This window comes from Spea bombifrons, chromosome 1 (genome assembly GCF_027358695.1).
Source record: "Spea bombifrons isolate aSpeBom1 chromosome 1, aSpeBom1.2.pri, whole genome shotgun sequence".
NCBI classification, from domain to species: Eukaryota; Metazoa; Chordata; class Amphibia; order Anura; family Pelobatidae; genus Spea; species Spea bombifrons.
In genome coordinates, this window is record NC_071087.1 from 160,016,975 (window position 1) to 160,035,133 (window position 18,159).

At 43.9% G+C, this 18,159-nt stretch overlaps 1 protein-coding gene across 1 annotated transcript in view; it reads left to right on the forward strand.

The window, feature by feature from the left end:
* LOXHD1 (lipoxygenase homology PLAT domains 1) overlaps nucleotides 1-18,159 on the forward strand; it is a 62,642-nt gene that overhangs the window by 11,996 nt on the left and 32,487 nt on the right. Inside the window, exons 7-12 of the mRNA XM_053454668.1 lie at nucleotides 4,560-4,674; nucleotides 13,642-13,722; nucleotides 14,294-14,478; nucleotides 16,061-16,159; nucleotides 16,977-17,125; nucleotides 17,983-18,106. Coding sequence (XP_053310643.1) covers nucleotides 4,560-4,674; nucleotides 13,642-13,722; nucleotides 14,294-14,478; nucleotides 16,061-16,159; nucleotides 16,977-17,125; nucleotides 17,983-18,106 — 753 coding nt within the window. The remainder of the gene's footprint in view (nucleotides 1-4,559; nucleotides 4,675-13,641; nucleotides 13,723-14,293; nucleotides 14,479-16,060; nucleotides 16,160-16,976; nucleotides 17,126-17,982; nucleotides 18,107-18,159) is intronic.

Genomic DNA, 18,159 nt, shown 5'->3' on the forward strand with positions numbered 1-18,159 from the left:
TGCAGTTTTTTGGACATGAAAAAACTGCAATACTGCATTTTTACTGCAGTATTACTGCACGTTTACTTCAGTTTTACTGCATTTGTACTTCACTGTACTGCAGTTTTACTGCAGTTATTTTTGTAAGGAAGTACAAATGCAATAAAGCTGCAGTACATTGAAGTACAACTGTAGGTTTGCAATATAAAAAAAAAAGTGTGGTAAATGTGCAGTAAAAGTGCAGTATTGCAGTTTTCTCATGTCCAAAAAACTGCAGTATTACTTCAGAAAAACTGCAGTAATTTTTTGTAAGGGAAGACAGAATAGCAGATAAAACAAACAAAAACATATTTATTACCAAAAACATACGCAAAAGCAGCGCTGCCTCATAAGATAGACACAAGAGCCCGGGTGGTCACCTGTGGCCTCACCTAAGAACATCCTTCGTTGCCCCCGACCTCATCAACTAAGCGACACCCCGTGAACCTTCCACCAACATTTTTAACCTCGTCTCAAGCAGGAGCCCTCACCTTATCAACCAAAGGGTTCGGTACTCTTTAGTACGCGTTCCTCTTTGGTGGGGCTGTCGGGGACATTAACCTGTCCCTGCCATGCGTCCTAATCTTAGTAAGTCACGTGGTTTCTGGCCACCCAGCTCTGGGCCGAGTGGCCAGAATATATTGAGGTGGAACGGAGTCATCTCTTTATCTGTAAAGCGATCCCGACACCATGAATAATGGAGAGGAAATGTAGTCCAGCGAGATAAGGTAGCCCGGCGGATCTCTTTTCTCATTTTGCTTTCTCTCCTGGTCTCGTGTCATACGAAACAGTAAGTAATTTTTCATGAGGTTACTGACTAGGAAGTAACAGAGACCGGTAGATTTTTTTTTTTTCCTTTCGAACCAGAAAAAAGACAAGATCGGAGTTTAACCATGTGCCCTCGCTAGGTCTACTTAATTAAAGAACCCGCGTTGGATTGGACAGCTTCGATATCGGCCGGCCATATCGTTACTCGATTCGACTCGAAGGGTGAAAAAGTCAAAAAAAAAAGGAACGTATCAATGAATAAGTGATGTCTCCGAAAAAGAAGAAAACACGAAGCCAAGATGAAAGAGAAGATGGTGATGAAGATGGAGATGTCGAAGACAGGAAAGTTAACTTGAAGGGCAAGAGGAAGTCAGCTGATACAAAAAGCCGTGGCGAACGAGAAGAAGGGTTCACGCAACTTCAGAGTATATTGAAGGGTGATGAAGAACCGGAGTTGGAAGAAGATTCTTTGAGAAGGCCGAAAGAAAAAGATCAGGTGAAGGCAAGCAAAGGGAAATTAAAGAAAGAGAAAGCAGGGAGATATGAAGAGGAAGAGCTTACCGATGAAGAGGACATCTTTGTAGAAGGTGACCTCAAAAAAGTTAAGGAGAAAAACAATAATGATATGAAAGAGAAGAGCAAAAAAAAGCGAGATGTGGTGGAGGAAGAGGAGGAAGAGGAAGAGGAGGAAGAAGAGCTGGAGGAAGAAGAAGAGGTTGTAGAGAAGAAAAAGAAAAAGTCCAAATCGAAGGACTCCGGCAGCGACGGAGATGCAAAAAGACGAAAGAAGAAGAAAGAAGAGCAGGAAGGGAATTCGGACGATGAAGAAAGTAATTCGAAAAAGAAGAAGCCAAAGAAGTCGAGCAAGGAGCCGGGAAAAGAAAAAGGAGACAAGAAGAAGGAAACAAAGGAGAAGGGAAAGAAAGTGAAGAAGTTGAGCTACCTTGAGATGTATGAACAGGAGTTGCTTCGATACCATTCGGATAATTCCAACGATGACGAGGAATACAACAAAAAGAAAGGTAAGAGAATAATTCTGTATATAGAACTTTCCAGAAAGCTGGGCCATCCGTTCTATAGCTATCCATTATCTATGGAGCCTTTTTACTGTCACAACCTACCATCAATGTGGCTGCAATGGTCCCTACCACCTCTACTCAACGGCTTTTCCATCAATCAGCCACTCTCATTCCACATACGAGAGAGCCTTTCGCAATAATCTTAATGAATACGTCCACCCTCGTCACAGAACATCTCCATCTCCTCCGTACAGCGTTAAGCACCATTTGATATCTTTAGAGAAGATATCCCTCGATGTCTCGTATCATCGAGCCAGGATTATCAGAGCTGCTTTATATTTGTGCCCCCCAAAAATACGCTTTTCTTAACATTTTAAAGCGGAATTGGAAGATTTTATTAAAGTGTGAACGCAAGATGAATAATTGTACGCACAAAACCAATATATAATCCGCCCATTCATTACATAGAGCTTCTGCATGACCTCATAAGACAGCGGTCATCTCTATACTACACGCCGTTTCTTTGTACTATATATATATATATATATATATATGTATATATTTATGCCTTTGTATGTAAAAACATGGGCTTTAGACAAGGTGGACAGGAAAGACGATCGTCGGGGAAAGGTAGACCATCAATGACTCAGGGTTCCATGTTTTAGACACTGTCATCATCATCATTTGAGAAGCCAGTCCCCCCAACCCTTGCCCTGATGGCTCACTGCAAGCACCTTTTTCACCTGTGGAGGTACTTGATTGACATTTGGTCCTCGCCCGTTATCGCCCGTTGTTGTATTTTGTATCCCCGGTCACTCCGTCCCTCACCTTCTCCAAGTGGCCAGTTACAGGTAGAGCAAAGAATGACATATATAGTATCACGTGAAAGGACTGAGTGTAAAGTTTTAAAGGGGTCTCATCGCCTAACCATAGAAACATAGGACCTGCCGGCAGATCGGCCCCATTCGGCCCCTGTCTAGTTGTCCGTTTCTCCTGTAAAGACTCAAACCTTAATCACGCGTCGGTCTCGTCTTAGATTAAGGAGCCGTATGTCTATCCCATGCATGTTTAATACCCTCACTGTCTTACCCTCTACCACTTCTGCTGGGAGGCCGTTCCACTTCTGGTCGCTGATCTGAAAACACTGGCCCAATAACTATTTCTAATTTGAAGCTACTGATTTTTGCTTTATTTTGCAGCTTTTACTCTCAGCTGCTTTTTGGCACAACTGATGCTTTCCAGATAAATTTGTTACAAAATATATATACATTGTTGCAATTGCAGTTTTGCACATTTTGTCACTATTTTCACACCAGCAACACTTTTAATGCCCCCCTTATAACGCCCCATCAGCAACACATATAATGCCCCCAGAAACACTTATAATGCCCCCTTATAATACCCCGCCAGCAACACTTATAATGCCCCCTTATAATACCCCGCCAGCAACACTTATAATGCCCCCTTATAATACCCCGCCAGCAACACTTATAATGCCCCCCTTATAATACCCCGCCAGCAACACTTATAATGCCCCCCCTTATAATACCCCGCCAGCTACACTTCTAATGCCCCCTTATAATATCCCGCCAGCAACACTTATAATGCCCCCCTTATAATACCCCGCCAGCAACACTTATAATGCCCCCCTTATAATACCCCGCCAGCAACACTTATAATGCCCCCCCCTTATAATACCCCGCCAGCTACACTTCTAATGCCCCCTTATAATATCCCGCCAGCAACACTTATAATGCCCCCCTTATAATACCCCGCCAGCAACACTTATAATGCCCCCTTATAATACCCCGCCAGCAACACTTATAATGCCCCCCTTATAATACCCCGCCAGCAACACTTATAATGCCCCCCTTATAATACCCCACCTGCAACACTTATAATGCCCCCCTTATAATACCCCGCCACCAACACTTATAATGCCCCCCTTATAATACCCCGCCAGCAACACTTATAATGCCCCCCTTATAATACCCCGCCAGCAACACTTATAATGCCCCCCTTATAATACCCCGCCACCAACACTTATAATGCCCCCCTTATAATACCCCGCCAGCAACACTTATAATGCCCCCCTTATAATACCCCGCCAGCAACATTTATAATTCACCCCACTGTATGATTTTGCAGAAGGGCAGCTTGTAGTCGGGCACCGAGAGAGTTTAATCATGGGGGGGGGCATTTTGTTCGCACTCCTATTATACGTGTAAATATTTTTACTAGTACACTAGAACTTTTTGACCATAGCTGACAACAGCCACAAATATGCCGAGACAGTCCAGAAAACGCCAAGGACCACTAACTGTAAAGTAACACACTGGTTACCGGGACAGGGGGCCAATGGGAGCCCGTGTGACGGTCACGTGATCACTGCGATCACCAATCACTTCAAAAGAGCCTTCGATCATAGAGTACAAAGTTCACTGAGCCGTGAAAGGGCCGTTAACGCGGTATAAAAATGGAGCATTTTCGTAATTACTAAATATTTCTTTGAGCAGGACCCTCCCTAGCTTATTATGTCCTGTTTACGCATTGTACAGCGCTGCGGAATATGACGGCGCTATATAACTCAATAAACCATGACGTCTGCCATAGAAATCAGTTTTTTGGGGTTGAAAACCTAATTTTTGCATTTGGTACGCTACTAACCCATTCATTTTACAGCGGAGACACTTTTACCCGTAATATCACCCAAATTGGAATTTTTTTCAACAATAATATTTTTTTCTCTGACAGTATATGAGGTGGTCACCATAACGGGGGATGTCCGGGGGGCCGGTACCGACGCCAATGTATTCGTCACCCTGTTTGGAGAATTCGGGATTACTCCGAAGATTCACCTCACCAGCAAGTAAGTCATCCCAAGTCCATGGGCAAGGCTATAGGCCATCTGGCGCACAATGGGTTAATTCCATGAGTCCAAATGGTCATGTGATGCGCTACTTTTGAACCCCCCGTGTACCCTTTGTACAGCACTTCGGATTATGACGGTGCAGTCCGAATCACGTAGGCGATCGATTTCTGTAACGTATGAACGTACCTGGGGACTTCAAGTATTAACCCTTTAAACGCCCACTGTGAAGATCCTGTTGTAGCGACTCGATAATAACGGTCTTTTTTTACTTTTTACTTTTATATTGCAATTTTTTTTATCTGTCAATAATCAGCATTTACTTTTTTTTATGAGTTTCAAATGTAATACATTTTATTTAAAACCAATTTGTTTTAGTTTATGCCGTTCCAAAAAAAGAATTACCGCCTTTTCGAACATTTTTTTTAACCTACGCACCCCCATACCATGCCGAAGATTGGCCCCCTTTAATTTAATTAAGCTCTGTCATCTGACTATAAAAAAAAGCAAATTAAACAAAATTATATTTTTTATTAAAAAAACATTTTACGCATTGCGGGGTACACAAAGATGTCGCTGGTATGAAAACTGAAAATGAATCTATATATTTTTCTAGAGCAACAATCCAAAAGTGCATTATTAACTGAAAAGTCAATTAAATTGCTGGGTATTATATACACAACTACTGTTCAGAAGTTTGGGGTCACAAGAAAATTTCTGCCCGTAACATAATCGCAAAAGTGGTTTCTAACCATCAATTAGCCTTTTAAACTTGGATCAGCGAACACAACGTGCCATTGGAACCCAGGAGTGATGGGAGTGATAAAGGGCCATTGGGACACAGGAGTGATGGGAGTGATAAAGGGCCATTGGAACACAGGAGTGATGGGAGTGATAAAGGGCCATTGGAACACAGGAGTGATGGGAGTGATAAAGGGCCATTGGAACTTAGGAGTGATGGGAGTGATAAAGGGCCATTGGAACACAGGAGTGATGGGAGTGATAAAGGGCCATTGGGACACAGGAGTGATGGGAGTGATAAAGGGTCGTTGGAACACAGGAGTGATGGGAGTGATAAAGGGCCATTGGAACACAGGAGTGATGGGAGTGATAAAGGGCCATTGGAACACAGGAGTGATGGGAGTGATAAAGGGCCATTGGAACACAGGAGTGATGGGAGTGATAAAGGGCCATTGGAACACAGGAGTGATGGGAGTGATAAAGGGCCGCTGGAACACAGGAGTGATGGGAGTGATAAAGGGTCTCTGTAGGCCTAAGAAGAGATTCCATTAAAAATCAGCCGTTTCCAGCTACAATAGTCATTTACAACATTAACCCTTTCTGCGCTGGATTTCTGACTCATGTTATTTTCATGGACAAAATTTGCTTTTCTTAAAAAAAAAAAAAAAAAAAAAAAAGAAATTTCTAAGTGACCCCAAACGTTTGAAGGGCAGTGTATGTTTTTCTTGCCCCAAAAATCAAAATGAAAGATTATCTATTACAGAAGCATTTATATAAAAAAAACTGCTTTTGTGTTTTGTGAGACATTTTATGCATCTCCCTCTTTGATATTTGAAATTTGATTTATATTTCGTTAATTTGCTGAATATTTGATTGATTAAAGCTGACATTTTATCCTTACAGCACAGAGAAGAGGTACCTCCGCTATTTTAAGTGTTTAGGAGAAGTGACGCCGAGCTTTGCGTTCTGTACAGAGCGCGGCGTGGGAAATGGTAAAGAAAATACACGGGGTTTCCAACGCCTTTTTTTTTTGCCATACACTGAAAATGAAAGCTTTTTTTCTCGCGATTCCGTCTGTGATGACGCCTGGTCGGTTGGGCAGGAGCGATAATGAGGTCATACGTTGTGTCGCTGTATTGCGCTCTTAATGAGCTTAATGAATAGTCAGCTGTCCCTTTTAATGCCCCTTTTTTTATGGATGCAAGATTTAAAAAAATTCACCCCAAAAATTGGTATTTTTTTTAAAATAAGGCATTTAATATTTAAAATATATCATGTTGGAACATTGCATGATATTACGCACCCGTGCAGGGGTTGAGGCGCGCATGTTTCTAGGGCAGTTGGCAGTTATGAAAAGAAACTGGCAAACAGCGTGAGTTTTTATTGTTTATAATAGACGCATGTATGTCCTCTGTGTTGTAGTTATAGAGACACAGAAGTTGCTGGCAGATCGGCCCCATTCGGCCCCCGTCTAGTCTGCCCGTTTCTCCTGCTGTAAAGATTCAAACCTTAATCAGTCGTTGGTCTCGTCTTAGATTCAGGAGCCGTATTTCGATCCCATGTACCACTTCTGCTGGGAGGCTGTTCCACTAATCTACCACCCTCTCAGTAAAGCATGTTCTGTATTTGCTATAGTGGGAGTTGTAACAGGTAGCACTGATGGTTTTACCAGTGGCTGCTTAAATGTTAAACTGGGGTCATTCGATGTGGTCTGAGATATCTGCCACCCGATGGTAAATTGATTTAATCCCTCTCTTTTGGTTTAGAAGAGCCCCCGGAGAGAGTGTAACAGCCTTCATACCGGCACCAAAAGACTATTTATACACTTTATTTAACCTGTTGACTTAAAAATGGCGCACATCCCCGGTTTCGGCACCAAGTGGACCCCTATTCATGTGAACTGGCGGGGTAACTATCTATTCTAAACAGGCTAGGGTACCAAGCAGGGCCGCCCTGGCAATGACGTGTTGGCCCTGGCACTTTAAGGCCAGCGACTGCCTAATGCGATCAGTGCAGCCGACTGGATACGTGTTGCGGCACACCCCACTCCCCGCCCACTTCCGCCCCTCTTCCCGCCCACTTCCGCCCCTCTTCCCGCCCACTTCTGCCCCTCTTCCCGCCCACTTCCCCATGACAAATAGCGTGTGTCCCACGATCTCAACGGAACCAGCACAAAGTTCGGAATGCGGTCTTATGGCTATACCTGGGAACTTTTGGCCTCCGGCTACCCGGAGCCCCTGGCGTCAAGGGGAGGTCCCGCTGATGTCAGGGAGAGGTCCCCTGATGTTGGTGGGCGGTCCCCTGCCGTCCGGGGGAGGTCCCGCTGACGTTAGGGGCGCGTGTCAAGACCCCGCGACCCTGGGAATAAACCTGGAGATTTCCCAGGTATGCTTATGGCACCATTCCATTGGTTACTATGGTGATAAGACCAGTTTTTACACTGGTTTCAGACAGGGAAGGTAATAAGATCCTCAATAATGCATTAAAGTAAAAAAAAAAAAATGGCTGACCGTTTAACGCTTCTGTCCCATCTACGAATATTAATTCATACACAAAACCCTTCCCAAAGATCATTTTTTAACCACGTGACATGATGTCTCATTTATCAATGGTAGGCTGTTGCCATAGAACCCAAAAAAGGACACGGGAACGGGATGAAGTTAAAGGAATCCAATTACAGCCAACGTAGAATAATTATTAATTAATAATTCATTGCAAATGCTGAGTCACTGGCGGCAGGCACTCGAAGGGTTAACTGTGAAACGGAGATCTGGGTAGAGATCAGCCTTAATATTCGAAAGGATAAAATGATGAGGTGTCGATAAATTTGCTCCAACTGAAGTATTAACATTTGTGCCAAGTGGGACAGTCTCCCAGCAGAGGTGGTAGAGGCTAATACAGTAATAGAATTTGAACACACATGGGATAGACATACGGCTCCTGAATCTAAGACGAGACCAACGACTGAAAAAATGGCAGACTAGACGGGGGCCGAATGGGAAAGATCTGCTGTGAAACTGTATGTTTTCATGCGAACTCATTTTATCCCATTCTGTTGGAATTTTTACCCGATTCATTTTACACGAGATTTACAAAACTATCTAACCTACAATGAATCAGTAATTAATCTGTAATTAGTCGTGTTACCCGACGCGGATCACTTTGTCTTCCCGAACCACGTCGGAGAGATTCTAGAATCAGCCTCCACAGCCAACAAATACTTTCCTTCTTCTTGATTTTAAACAAAAACCAACAAACAAAAAAAAATCAATATTTCCTTTTAAATTCACAAATTTACACTGTGTGGCAAAAAAAACGGATGGAAAGCCGTGTATTTTCAGAACGAGAGCCGTTGTTACGTCCCGACGGCGGGAAGAGCTGCATGCACATGTTTTCTTTCCATTACAAAGTATACAAAGAAATTCCAGGGGCTTTAACGCAGTGCCCCCCCATTGAGCGTTATGGGGTGTGTGGGGGCAAGCTCCTCCCCTCTAGGCTCCTCCCCTCTAAGCCCCTCCCTTACCGTACTGCTTAACGGGTGGTCTGAATACACGCAGGGGAAACGAGTCACCTGATGTCACATGACCTTACACGGTTACACTAATGTTTTGGGTCATGTGACTTTAGGTAAACTCCATCAGGTGGCTCTTTAAGCCCCCCAAAAATGATTAAAAAGGAATGTATATCATTCTGAGAGGGGGGTTTGGCCTGCGCTGGTGTTGGGGGCCCCCATTGGACAGCCCTCCCCCACTCTCCGCGGACCCCCGTAACACCAGTGCTTTAACGCTGTGATTCTGGGTGTTTTTAGGATGCGATTGCATCCAAATACATGATATTTCATGCTGTGGTTATAAAGTATCGTATTTGCAATTTCACCGTCTGCAGAACGGCGCAGGTGAAAGCTGCAAACGTCATGTATTTCAAAGAAGAATCTGTGTCTAAAATACATTTTCACTTTGATCCGTTTTGCCATAAAATGTTTTTTTTTCCCGATGTCAAAAAAGTTTGATTAAAACTCAAGAGCTTTACTTTTAGGGGAAAAAAAAGATTAATTCCTCAGATATTTTTTTACATTTTTTTTTAAAGTGAAATATGATGAGGTTACTTTAATACCAATTAACAAAATGTATAGATCAAAAAAATTTATTGCTATGCATTAAGTCAGTGGAATAAATTCACAAAAGGGCGATTTGTGGGTCGATTATGGTGAGATTTAAATAAACCATAGATATAACAAAATGTATAGATCAAATAATAATCTGTAGTATTTGACTAGACAGTAGTTTGTGTGTGTGTGTGGGGTCAATGCAGGATTAATATGTATCTATAGCAGGCATGTCCAAAGTCCGGCCCGCGGGCCAATTGCGGCCCGCGTTCCGGACTGATACGGCCCCCCAAGTGATCCACGGGACTTGGCGTCATCAGCCGGCGCAGGGAGAAGGAAAGCACGAGATTTGGGCACACACAGCCACAAGGGCATCTGATAAAGAAATTGTAGGCAGTGGCGGAACTACCGGGGTCGCGACTGCGACCGGGCCCTGGAGTTCTGCCAGTCAGGGGGGCCCAAGGGGTGCCGAGCGGTTGCTGAAAACAACCGCTCGGCACCTCTTGGGCCCCCCTGACTGACAGAAATCCAGGACTCCTCTGCTCGCCGCTGCCGCCGCCGACTGCCTCTGCGCTGCCCAGAGTGCAGTGTTGGAAGCGTGAGGTGTTTGTCTCGGGTGCCGGCGCTTCACGCTGAGCGCCGGCATATGACGTCATATGCCGGCACTCAGCTGTGAAGCGCCGGCACCCGAGACAAACGCCTCACGCTCCCAACACAGGAGTTGATGGTAAGTGACCTAGGGAGGGAGTGGGTAGATCGTGAGAAGGGGGGGTCGGGAGGGAGAGGGTAGATCGTGAGAAGGGGGGGTAGGGAGGGAGAGGGTAGATCGTGAGAAGGGGGGTAAGGGAGGGAGAGGGTAGATCGTTAAGGGGGGGAGGGAGGGAGAGGGGAAATCATGAGAAGGGGGTAGGGAGGGAGAGGGGAGATTGTGAGAAAGAGGGGTAGGGAGGAAGAGGGGAGATTGTGAGAAGGAGGGGTAGGGAGGAAGAGGGGAGATTGTGAGAAGGAGGGGTAGGGAGGAAGAGGGGAGATTGTGAGAAGGGGGGTAGGGAGGGAGAGGGGAGATTGTGAGAAGGGGGGTAGGGAGGGAGAGGGGGGATTGTGAGAAGGGGAAGGGAAAGGGGAGATTGTGAGAAGGGGGAGGGAGAGGGGAGATAGTGAGAAAAGGATAGATGTGGTATGCCGTTTTCAATAAACTTTGCATAAAATAGTTAATTTGTATTTAATTTTAATGGTTCAGAAAATGTCAGGCAAAATGGTCGGCCCTCGCACATGTTCACTTCATCAAATCTGGCACTCTTCGAAAAAAGTTTGGACATGTCTGATCTATAGTGTAGTCATTCGATCCACATACCTTGAAGTCAGAGAAAAGGGTTATTTGTGGGTCAGTTATGGGGAGACTAACACAAACCAGAAATATAACAAAATGTATAGATCAAATAAAAATTGCTCTGCAGTATCTGGCTAGACAGTAGTTTGTGTGTGTGTGTGTGTGTGGGGGTCCATGCAGGATTAAAATGTGTAGTCATTCGATCCACATACAAGTCAGGGACAAGGGTAATTTGTGGGTTGGTTATGGTGAGATTTAAATAAACCAAAGATATAACAAAATGTATAGATCAAAAGATAATTGCTCTGCAGCATTTGGCTAGATTGTAGTTTGTGTGTGTGTGTGGGGGTCCATAGGCAACTAATGTGTATCTACAGTGTAGTTTTTCGATCCCCATACCTTGAAGTCAGGGAAAAGGGCGATTTGTGGGTTGGTTATGGTGAAATATAAATAAACCAAAGATATAACAAAAGGTATGGATCAAACAATAATTCCTGTGCAGCATTTGGGTAGACAGTATTTGTGTGTGTGTGTGTGTGGGGGGGGTCCATGCAGGATTAATATGTATCTATAGTGTAGTCATTCGATCCACATATCTTGAAGTGAGGAAAAGCATGATTTGTGGGTCGGTTATGGTGAGATTAAAGTATCTTCCATCATTATGCATTATGGGGGAGGGGGGTGTAACCCATTCTTCTGCAAGAATGGTCCCCTCAGCCCTGCAGAATGCATAGTTATAGCAGTGACCAGGAATTCATTGTTCCAAAAATCCACCCCCAGAACTTGCATACCCCCCCATGCATACATCGAAAACCCTTCGTAAAAAGACGAACCTCAGCAAACGAATCGCATCCCTTCTATTGATTAATCAGTATTTGAATTTATGGCAAAAAAAGGATAAAGGAAAAAATGTATTTTACCATTTAATGTCAACCATGGCAACGGTTACCGTGTATTAAATGTCTGATGTTACAAAAAAATGTTACAAGAGTATTGAGTAATGTGGATATTTTCAACCTGACTTTTTCTGAACGATTTGTAAGGGTTATGGATTCTTTGAGAAGATTTCCAGACATTCCAGTAAAGGGCAATAACCCAAAGTGAAAGGCAACATGAAAATGTGTTGGTGGCAAATAAGACTCTCAATCAGCCTACAATCTGGGATGTGATCAGGAAAATCCTAAAGAGCTAGGTTGTGATTAGTAAAACATTGGTTGTTCATCTACAAGCATAAAAAAGTCCCCAAATGTTTGTGTAAAGCGCACACTTAAAAAGAAAGGCAAGAGGAATATTATGGCCGATACAAAACAATAAATAATAATAATTATTATTATTAATTTCACTAATTTTTGTATAATAAAAAAATTACTTATAAACACAGGGCTCATCGCTAATTTATTTCACCTAAAGGAATCACAGTGTTTATTTCACGCTATTTATTGCATGATTTAGGAAACATATAAATCATATGACAATGATAGAACTGTTACATAGGTAATCGGGTTGAAAAATGACATCACACATCAATCAAATACACATTTAGTTGTTTACAGATTAGTGAGATATCAGTAACTGGATCTTATCACAGAAACAATGTTTCTCAAGTCGTCGGAGGGGGTGAAACCAGAAATATTTGCACCTTCACTACTGCTAAAAAGTTTGGGGTCACTCAGCTGTTTTCATGGAAAACGAGGACATTTCTGGCTGTAACATAATTACAAAAGGGGTTCTAACCATCAATTAGCCTTTTAAACTTAAACTTGGATCAGCGAACACAACGTGCCATTGGAGCACAGGAGTGATGGGAGGGATAAAGGGCCGTTGGAACACAGGTGTGATGGGAGTGATAAAGGGCCATTGGAGCACATGAGTGATGGGAGTGATAAAGGGCCAATGGGACACAGGAGTGATGGGAGTGATAAAGGGCCATTGGGACACAGGAGTGATGGGAGTGATAAAGGGCCATTGGAACACAGGAGTGATGGGAGTGATAAAGGGCCATTGGAACACAGGAGTGATGGGAGTGATAAAGGGCCATTGGAGCACAGGAGTGATGGGAGTGATAAAGGGCCAATGGGACACAGGAGTGATGGGAGTGATAAAGGGCCATTGGGACACAGGAGTGATGGGAGTGATAAAGGGCCATTGGGACACAGGAGTGATGGGAGTGATAAAGGGCCATTGGAACACAGGAGTGATGGGAGTGATAAAGGGCCATTGGAACACAGGAGTGATGGGAGTGATAAAGGGCCATTGGAACACAGGAGTGATGGGAGTGATAAAATCAGCCATTTCCAGCTACAATAGCCATTTACGACATTAACCCCGTTTGTGCTGGATTTCTGATCCATTTCATGTTATTTTAATGGACAAAAAAAAAAAAGTGACTTCAAATGTAAGTTCCACGATTTAGTAGGCCTGGGCTCCATTGGCTATTTAGGACCACAACTCCAATATACCGCATGTGCTTTCATAATCTATTTATTAAGAATCAGGAAAGTCAGCTGAAAATCTCCACAGTACGTGAATAAGAATACTTTGTATTGATGGTGATGCGCGGAGACCTCTTGGTTATATCTGGAGCGTGATTTTTGTGCGTGTTTCACGGACAGGGAACACTTTTGGAAGCGGTGTATACGGCTCCTCTTGCATTTCTTCCAAAAATATGATTTTTTTGGAGTATTTCTGTCCTCCGGACGCCCTGAGGTTCCACGCGTGTCGGGTGTTACGCTGTCTGTCTTTTCTTCTCGTGTTGACGTGCGTGCTGATGACCCCTCCACGTGTGTTCTAGGAGTAGAACGGCTTTCGAGAGGTCAAAAACAGACGTGTTCCGCGTCAAAACAAACAACGTCGGGCCGCTGAAAAAAATAAGGTACGGTTTGGGTTCTGGGTTTTTTTTTTGATTATTGGGCTGAATGAGGAGAACTTGACATGAAAGACATCGGCACGGTGCCAACGTCACATGATCCTCGCCTTCTAGTGACATGGAACACACGTGGACTTCCACCCCACCAAGTGCATTAGCCCAGATCTTCCCGTATGCTGTGAGACAGCAGATCGGCCCCATTCGGCCCCGTCTGGTCGCCTGTTTCCCCTTAAAGACTTAGATTCAGGAGCCGTATGCCGATCCCATGCATGTTTTAATTCCCTTGCTGTATTACCATCTACCACTGCTGCTGGGAGGCTGCTCCGGTTATCTACTACCCGGTATCTACTATACCAAATCTTCTGTGTTTTTGTCCTATTATATAAAAAAGTAAATTCCGTAACATTTCATTTTCGCCGAATTCTCTATGCATTATGAAGGGCTAACCCCCAGTGAGTATCCCCTGAGCCAGCCCCGTACGATGTATACTTTATCCTCACCTTCTCTAGAATTATAATATATGCCATTTTTTGTAACGCGTCATTTCTTTGAATCGGGTCTTTTCTCGTTGTCATAGAATCGAGCACGATAACACGGGAATGAACGCCGGCTGGTACCTCGACCGAGCCATCGTAACCGACATGAACAGACCTCACCTTCGCTTCTACTTCCCGTGCAACAACTGGCTGAGCAAAGAGGATGGAGACGGACTTTATGTCCGGGACCTCCTGGGGAGCCTCAATCCCATGGACGTGCCTAAAAGTAAGCGATGCCGCAAACGGGTCGGGCGCACCCTTACACCCGGCAGATCCACACCACAAAAAGGGTTTTTTCGCCCCAATCTCAGGGCGAAGGGGCAGATTCTCGGGGTCACACACTCCGCAGCTGACTCCTTCCTATGCTCTCTCCCCCTCTGTGATCATATATAAGACTCCCAGTTGGTGATTTTGCTACCAGTATGCTATGGTTGATATCCCTGCTTGCATGCAGGTGACTCAAATAAGTCAAGGTTTCCACGGGGGCCGATATTGGAGCCATTTGGGAAACACATTGGGCGATTACATAGAATCTTTATGATGGGCTGTTAAAGGGTTAATAGAGTCTCCGGGTCAGCCCAGAAATGCGGAAACAGACTATATATATATATATATATTGGCTGATGCTTTAAGCAAAAGCACCCCAGATATCATCAGAGATTCAGGGTTGTTAAGGGAAGCCCCTTCGCCCCCCAGGACAGCTGGAATTGCAGGACCCTCCTGAGCTTGGAGCCGGGGGGTGACGGTCTTGTTTTGCACCCGGCTAGTTTAAGGAGATGCGTGTGAATGAGGTTCGTGCGGCGGAATGTAAATTCAGAAACGGTCGCATGTCGCATGCACAATGGCTTGTAACTTGGCTAATAATATGCGTTTTGAAGCCAACGGACACGGCCCAGGATCCATCTGTCCGGCTGGCTGTGAATAGGGCCACGCTGTTACGCACCGCGGCCCCAGGGTTACGTCTCAAATAACACACTTATTGGTCGATGACAAGTCTCGCTATGTACAATAAGACTGCGCGTCGGCTTCGTCCCCGATGAGTCTGTAACCAGATCCCTCCCGGCTTTAATCAGGCAGCCGTTGACACTTCATTTATTCACAGAAAGAGGAAACCGGAGCCCTAATTAGTGTTCCCTCTAGGGTGAGCAATCCAGCACGCAGTGGGTTAAAAGAGCACCCCAAGGCGCACTCCGCTCCACCTCTTGGTAATGCAGTGTGCATGATTTCATACCACCTAAGTGCCCTGATTTAGGAGAGTCAATGCTATTGTGGACCCCAAATCCCTTTTTCCTCCCCGATGCCCCTCTTTTCTAGGAGCTCAGACTGTTTGCCGGTATGAGGGTATCGCAGGGTTCTACGGCCTTAAAGCAAAGCGACGAGTACCGACCGGGCTTCTGTTTCCATTAACTGCCTCCCCGGCTACTAAATTCCATATATATTTGTCCGGCCGTAATTTAATGGCATTTCCGTGACTGGGCTATTAAGTTCCAAACAAAAACTAACAAAAAAAATCCAGCAAATTGCTACGTTTTGTTAAATGCCTGGGAACCCCGAGAACTCGTTCTCCTTGTGTCTGGAACGGGTCGCCGCCGGTGATCGATTGTCGCCGGGGTTCTACGATTGTCTTTAATGCTCCGATCTGTGCCTGCAGTGCCACCTAGTGGTTACATTAAAGACTAACTTTTATGCCTGAAATCCCACTCACAGGGTTAATTAACCGATCACTACCCACTGAGATAAGGGGAAGCTGCTCGGCCGGCCTGGCGTTTATTACTAATCCCAGTGTTTTTATTTTTTTTTGTTTCCAGTGAATAAATATATTGCCCGGGTATTTACCGGCTCAGGCAATGGGAGTGGGACCGATGCCGATGTCTTCCTTAACATCTTTGGAGAGAATGGAGATACAGGTATTTATTTATAGTATTTGCAATTGAATGTACCCATTGAGTCTTGCTTAGTGGGGCAGACTAGGAGTGGGCTCAGGTTTAAAGAGGCCAACGGCAGATAAGCCCCTACCATAAAGGGGCAGTGATTGCAAACTGTAGGTGACAGGTATCTGCCTGGTGTGACCGACAGCCAGTTTGGGCCTAGGCAGGTTCTAAAACTAGGGGGTCAGAGGTTAAGATGGGATGTAGGTTTTGCTTTACTGAGAGGGTGGTGGATAAGTGGAACCGCCTCCCGTCAGAAGTGGTAGAGCATAGGATCCGCGTGGGATGGGCATATGGCTCCTGAATTTAAGACGAGACCAACGACTGATTAAGGTTTGAGTCTTTACAGTAGGAGAAGCGGGCGACCAGACGGGGGTCGAACGGGGCCGATCTGACCGCAGATTCTGTGTTTTTGTAAAAAAAAAAAATGAAAGAAAAATAGCAAATACAGCAGAAAAGACGCAATATCTTTAAAATAAGGATGAAATGTATGTAATCTTTTGCAAAAAGGGACCCAAATCACAGATCGAAAGCACGGCAGCCCTGCTTGTACAATGTGGATATTGTGAAAATGCATTTAAAGTAGTTGGCAACAGGGGGCGCAATCGCTCCTTTACTTTTATTCTTTGGAGCTCCTGGAGCTTATTTAAACTGCCTTTATCTAACGCATAATGAAATACACAGTATCCATCGTCCGTTACCTGTAGATCTATCCCAGGGCCCGGTTAATACGGTCTGCCAGGGGCCACGTCCGCGTACGCATGTATTAAAACATCTCTTACCCCTTTTTTATTAGGGGAGAGGAGGCTGGACAATGATAAAAACAACTTTGAGAAAGGAGCGGAAGACAAATTCACCATCGATTCCCCGAACATGGGAAAACTCAGGAAGATCACGATCGGACATAACAATAAAGGAGGCTCCGCCGGCTGGTTCCTGGACAAGGTTTATTATCCTAGGGGTTCTCAGTGGGCTCGTACAGATGGTGACATTTCAAATTGTTAAAGGCGGAAGAGATAAGAAATTTAATTACAAACTGAGAAAATGGGGAATTATAAAAAATAATAGAAAAAAAAATAGAAAATATAAAAATGTTTTTTTTTAAAATAATAATATAATAATAACAACAGTAATAATATAATAAATAATAAAAATAATAATAATCATAGTAATAAGAAAATAAAAAATATATATAAAAATGTTTTTTAAAACAATAAAAATAACAATATAATAATAATAATTATAATAATAATAACAGTAATAATATAATAATAAACAGTAAAAAGAAAAGAAAAAATATATATAAAATATAAAAAATTATTTTTTTTTAATATAATAACAATAGTATAATTATAATAAATATTACTAATAACAGTAATTATTATTAATAATCATGAATAGAAAATAAAGGGAATTATGACCCAGGGAATTATTAAAAACACCCCTACAATCAACAAAGGGCCTGCAGTATGGGCCCACAGGCTGGAAATGCCCGGCCACATGCCATTCGGCAGCCATTGCCCTATAGTGCCGGGGGCCACCCCTGCTCTGCCTGGGGTGGCCCATTCCCTGCACCTTTTCTACATAATGAGGGATAGGCCTCCAGCCAATCCTGGCTCCACTCCTATCACTCCAGCCATTAATACCCCCAGCAGCGACCCCTCCGGCTTTCCCCGCTAAACGGCTTGACGGCTTGACTGTGGCCCCCGCCAATTCACATTTTACCGTCTGGATAATACGATTGAATGAATGAGCTACGCTTACGTTTAACACAATAACGTTACTTTTTTTTTTTTTTTAAGGTTATTATTGAAGATATTGGGAATAAATCGGTTTATGAATTCCCCTGCGGCCGCTGGCTTGCTATTGATGAAGACGATGGAAAAATTCAGAGAGACATCTTGGTGGGCGGCAGCGAGGCGACCGGTGAGAGGAATTTTAGATTAAAATCTTATTTTTCTTTAAATGATCAAATATAA